Raw genomic sequence first — 5,224 nt, 5'->3', positions numbered from 1 at the left:
CCCACTCCTGCCCCTCCCCCCACTCCCCGTCGTACCGCTCCCCTGCAGGGGGCCGAGCCAGGCGGGAGCAGCAGGTTGAGGTGGGGGCGACGGGCAACCGAGGAGCAGGCAGCGGTCAGGGGCAGCACGAGGCAAGAGTGCTGGAAGCTCCAACTGCTGCCTAGCTGCCCCTCCACCCACCACCACATGTAACCCTCAACCCTCGATTTCCACGAGTGCCCCAGAGGCCGCCCGCCTCCCTCCCTACTGCCTGCCCGCCTGCCCGCCGCACCTGTGATCCACTTGAGGGTGCCCTGGCCGTGCATCTTGCCGCCGCGCCACTCGCCGTCGTACTGGTTGCCGTTGTGCCACACATACCTGCGGCGGGCAGCAGGAAGGCAGGGCCTTGGGCAGCAGCATGAAAACCCCACGGCAGCATCAAAGCACTTGCGGGACTGGTGCACGGCGATACGCCAGACGCCTGCAAGCCGGCTATACCAGCCTGCCTGCTGTACCAGCCTGCCTGCACTGCCTCCGCCGCACCCTGCACCCCACCTGCCGGGCCCCTCGGCCTTGCCGTTGCGCCACAGGCCCTCGTATGCGTCGCCGTTGGCATACACCTTCTTGCCGATGCCGTGCTTCAGGTTGCCCTGCCAGTTGCCCGCGTAGCGCGCGCCATCCGGCGACTCGAAAGTGCCGTAGCCCTGCCGCGTAGCAGGGGAGGCAACCAGCCAGGGCAGAGGGTGAGAGGGGCCAGCCAAGAGGCGGCGGGCACAGCAGGAGGTGAACGCAACCGCTGCCGCTCCGCTCATCCGCCCTCCTGCCATCAGCCCGCTCCTGCTCCGCGTCCTTCCTCTCCTGCTGCCTCCTCCGCTTCCATCCGCTCACCGACCAACCAGCCCGCCCTGGCAGCACCCACCTGCATGAAGCCGTCCCGCCACTCGCCCTGGTAGCAGGCGCCGTTGGGCCAGCGGTACTTGCCCCAGCCGTGCTTGAGGCCCGCATGCCACGCGCCCTCATACGTGCTGCCATCCGCCCAAGTGTAGCAGCCCTCGCCCTCAGGCTGCAGCAGGCGGCCAGGGGAGGGCTGCGGTTGGGTGGCCAGTGGCATAGGCAGCCGGCGGCAAGCTGCAAGCAGGGGCAATGTGCGAGAGGCAGCGGCTGGCGGGCAGCGGGGCGGGTGGGTGGGTGCGGCGCGGCAGCAGCGGCGCGCCTTGCTGTCCTTCCATCCTCCTCGGTAGCTCTCCTCGTTGGGAAAGCGCAGGTCTCTGTACTCTATGCCGTCGAGCTTCAGCACGGAAAGGTTGTTGTTCCGCCAGCCAAGCTCCCCCTTGAGGATGCTGTTCAGGGTGGACATTGCTGCGGCCCCCCGGCCCCCTCTGGCCAACAGGCGGCGCCCCCAGAGCTCGCGTCACTCCTTCGTTACCGGGCGGCGGATCGACTCATGGCAGGAACAGTGAACAGGCCGAGCAGGCTACAAGGCAATGCAAGTGAATGCACGCTCTGCCCGATCGCTCTGCACATGGTCAAGAAACTGCAGGGCCGGTCCGAGCTGGCAGCCAGGTCCCGTGTCCCAGCAGAGCACAGAGCCCTTGGTCGGCCTAATGCAATGCACCTACGGAGGCTTGTCGCCGCACCTGAATAGCGGCACAGTGGTTTCGTCACACGACCGCACTGCCCGCGTTGCCGTCCGCTGCAGTGCTCAGAATGTCGTGAACACTTGGCAGCGCGCTAAGACCCAGTATGCAGCAGCAACGGGGGCCGCCCCGACAGGGAGGGTATTTTTCGGGCGTGGCGGCCTCCCTGCTCCCCCTGCAACCTTATCTTGTGCTCCTGGCGGTAGTGCTGGCTTTTGGGACGCTGCTGGCAGCCGCCTGGGTGCGGCGCAGGCGGCGGGCCGCCGCCTCCTGGCGCCCCCTCTGCGGCGCCGCCGGCGGCACAAAGCCGGAGCAGGCGCCACCAGCCGATGCCATCGGCAGCAGCAGCAGCAGCAGCAGCCTGTCCACAGCAGCAGCAGCAGGGAATCCAGGCGCCGACCTGCCGCCGGGCGCGCACCCTGCCACCCCCGACCCGCTGCCCGCCCCGCTGGCGGCGCATGCGGCGGCGCAGGCCGCTGCCGCGGCGCCGCAGCAGGCGCAGCCGCGCAGGCTGGTGCGTGCGGCGCTGCCAGACGGGGAGCACCACGTGCGGTACAGCGATGGCAGCGCCTACTACGGAGAGTGGCGGGGCGGCCGCATGCAGGGCCGAGGCGTCTTCCTCTGGCCTAGCGGTGAGTGTGATGCCTCAGTGCGTGAGGCGCGCCTAGCCTTGGCAGAGGAGGCTAGCAGCAGCGGGAGCTTCAGGGGGGCGAGGCTGGGCTGCGCAGCCGGCGAGCAGCCGGGACGTGCTGGCCCCGTCTGGGAAGCCCTTCATCCCAGCCTCTCGCCTGGCTGCTGCCGCACCGCAGGCGACCGGTATGAGGGCGAGTGGCGGGACGGGTTAGAGAGCGGTACCGGCACCTTTGTCCTGGCCGACGGTAGCACCTACTACGGCAGCTGGCAGGGCGGACAGATGCACGGCAAGTGCGTGTACCGCCCCGCGGTGCAGGACGGCGCCGGGTGAGTGACACGACCTTGGCTGCCTGGCTGGCTGAGCTCGGCTAAATTGTCAGCATGCAGGCCAGCGGCATGCAGGCCGACTGCAGGCTGCGGCAGGCGATGCACCAGCCGCCATGGCGGTATCGTGGCAGCGTTGTGTGCGGGCCGTCGTGTGCCCGCCGCTTGTTTCACCTGCCCTGGTGCTGCTGCTGGCACTGCAGGGAGCAGGTGGTGTATTTCCAGCGGTACAACCAGGGTAGCCTTGTACAGGAGCAGGTGCATGCCCCTTGCTACCTGCTGTTGCATCCTGCTTGCTGCTGTTGCTACCTGCCTACTGCTGCCGTTGCTGCTGCCTGCCGCGCGGCGGTCCTGCTATAAGCTGCGGTGCTGCCCAGCCTGCTGCTGCAGGTGCTGCGTGTGGCGGAGAAGGATGTGCGCAAGAAGCAGCAGAAGAAGGAGGGCAAGAAGAAGGGTGAGCGGCGGCAGGCGGTGTGGCGCAGCAGGGAGTGGCGTGCGGCTGGGAGCAGGCATGGCCGCTGGGCTGACCACAGCGCGGCTCTCCGGCGCAGCTGCACCCCACCTGCCGGCCTGCTGAGCGCTGCTGCACATCGTTGCCCCGGGTGCACTGCAGCCAAGCAGGAGGCCAAGCAGCTGAAGATCCAACTGCAGTACCGGCCGCCCAAGCCCGGGGAAGCTGTGTACAAGGGGCATCACAGGTACCGCACTGAATGTAGCTTTGCAGGCAGCCGCGCTCTGTGGGGGTGTGTGACCTTGCATTTTCATCTGACCAACCGGCAGCCAGCCAGGTTCTGGGACTTAATTCCCCTGTTGCAATTGCCTCACGCCTCCTACTCATGAGCTATACCGCCTACCTGCCGCCCCCGGTACCGCAGCTACGACCTGATGCGGGAGCTGCAGCTGGGCCTCACCTTCAGCATAGCCCAGGCCGGCCTGGTGCGCTGCGCCCGCTGCCCGCCTGCACCTTGCTGTGCCCGCCCGTAGTGGCGTTGCAGGTGCTTGCTATCTTCTTCGTATCGCGAATTCCCGAGGACGCTCAGAATTCCCAGAATTATTGGAATTCTTCTAATTGCATGTTTTTCATGTCGTGGCTGGGGTTGCAGGCGGCAGAGTCTCGGGAGCTGCAGGAGGCCGACTTCTTCGAGGAGACCACGCAGCACTTCCCACCAGGCGCGCCCAGCCAGCCGCCCGCCGCCGGCGGCCGCGGCCGCCGGCTTCAGCTTGCGTGGCATCGGGCCGTGCCAACGCTTTGGCCATTGGTTGAATGAATTATCTTCTTGCTCGCCGCTGCCCAGCCGGCTCCCGGCGCTGCATTGCCGTGCCCAGATTGCTCCCTGACCGGTATTGCGGTCCTCTCCCTTCTGAACCCACACCCCTGGCTGCAGGCGCCGAGACGGGGTCCTACAAGTGGAAGGATTATGCGCCCAAGGTCTTCCAGCGCCTGCGCCAGGCCTTTGGCATCGACAACATGTGAGGGAGGGCCGGGCTGTGGGCTGGGCTGGGCTGGGCTGTGGGCTGGCCTCCCCTCCCCTGCTCGCTAACCCCCGGCTGCGCTGCGGCTGACCCAGCACCACAACCAGCTAGCGAGGAGGCGCTGCTGGCGCTGTTCCGGCTCCCGACCCCGCCGCTGCGAGCCGACTGGCAGCCAGCACCCCACCCTCCCATGCACCTTCTCACGCCCTGTGGACCATACCCTGCCCTGCCGCAGCGACTACCTTCTGTCGTTGACGGGGGAGGCCGCGCTGCGCATGCTAGGCTCGCCGGGCAAGAGCGGCTCTGTATTCTTCCTCTCTGACGATGACAGGTAGGCCTTGGCGCAGGCCGTGCCATCTCCCCTCCCCGCCCCGCGCCGCCCCTCGGCCCTGCTGCGACGGCAGGCGCGGGCTCCCGCTGCGGCGGGGCTGCTGCCATTTCGGGGCTCCTGTGAGGTGTCCGCCCGTCTCCCAGCCACTTACCCCTCACCGACCCGTGCCACACACCCACGCACCTCCTGCACCCCTCCGCTGGCCCCTCCCCGCAGGTTCCTGGTGAAGACAGTGGGCAAGGAGGAGATGCGGCTGCTGCTGAAGCTGATCCCGCGGTACTACCGCCACTGCCAGCAGAACCCTGCCACCCTGCTGGTCCGCTTCTACGGCGTGCACCGCGTCACCCCGCTGCTGGGCCGCCGGGTGAGTGGCTGGGTTTGGGGGTGGCAGCAGGGGCGGGTGGTGGGCGATGTAAGTGGCGGGTGGCGGTGGCTGCCTGCCTCGCCCTGCCCCTCCTCCCCACCTCCCCACCCTCCATGCTCTGCTCCTCCCCGCGTTCTCCCCGCATCCACACATGCACACACACACGCATGCACACGCGCACGCGCACACACCTTCTGCCCTCCCCCTCCCACCCACAAACTTCTCCCGTCCGCGTTCCCGCCACCTTCCTGCCACCTTCCCGCCAGGTCCGCTTCATCGTCATGGGCAACGTGCTGCCCTCCGACCTGCGCCTGCACCGCAAGTACGACCTCAAGGGCTCCACCTACGGCCGCACCGCGGGGGAGGCCTGCCGCGCCGCCAACCCGCACTGCACGCTGAAGGACCTGGATGTCGACATGCAGGTGGGTGGGTGGGGCTGTGTGTGGGTGTGTGTGGGTGGGTGGAGAGCGTGGGCAGGTGCGG

General features: G+C 68.1%; 3 protein-coding genes across 3 annotated transcripts; 2 read left to right on the top strand and 1 right to left on the bottom strand.

The window, feature by feature from the left end:
* Window positions 1-269: 269 nt before the first annotated feature.
* On the bottom strand, window positions 270-1,090 carry CHLNCDRAFT_28874 (hypothetical protein; the record flags this gene model as incomplete). The annotated part of the gene is made up of 3 exons (XM_005842710.1): window positions 270-357; window positions 535-683; window positions 899-1,090. Coding segments are annotated over 3 exons (429 nt in total), but the record flags the coding sequence as incomplete, so codon positions are not given.
* A 1,079-nt stretch (window positions 1,091-2,169) lies between these two features.
* On the top strand, window positions 2,170-2,547 carry CHLNCDRAFT_17937 (hypothetical protein; the record flags this gene model as incomplete). Its single annotated transcript, XM_005852246.1, has 2 exons — window positions 2,170-2,248; window positions 2,426-2,547. Coding segments are annotated over 2 exons (201 nt in total), but the record flags the coding sequence as incomplete, so codon positions are not given.
* A 1,290-nt stretch (window positions 2,548-3,837) lies between these two features.
* CHLNCDRAFT_28877 (hypothetical protein) lies at window positions 3,838-5,160 on the top strand (the record flags this gene model as incomplete). Its single annotated transcript, XM_005842711.1, has 4 exons — window positions 3,838-4,043; window positions 4,282-4,377; window positions 4,594-4,741; window positions 5,008-5,160. Coding segments are annotated over 4 exons (603 nt in total), but the record flags the coding sequence as incomplete, so codon positions are not given.
* Window positions 5,161-5,224: the final 64 nt, after the last annotated feature.

Source organism: Chlorella variabilis, assembly GCF_000147415.1.
Source record: "Chlorella variabilis unplaced genomic scaffold CHLNCscaffold_66, whole genome shotgun sequence".
NCBI lineage: Eukaryota > Viridiplantae > Chlorophyta > Trebouxiophyceae > Chlorellales > Chlorellaceae > Chlorella > Chlorella variabilis.
The sequence above is the reverse complement of the archived record's forward strand: the minus strand, read 5'-3'. Positions and strand labels throughout refer to the sequence as shown.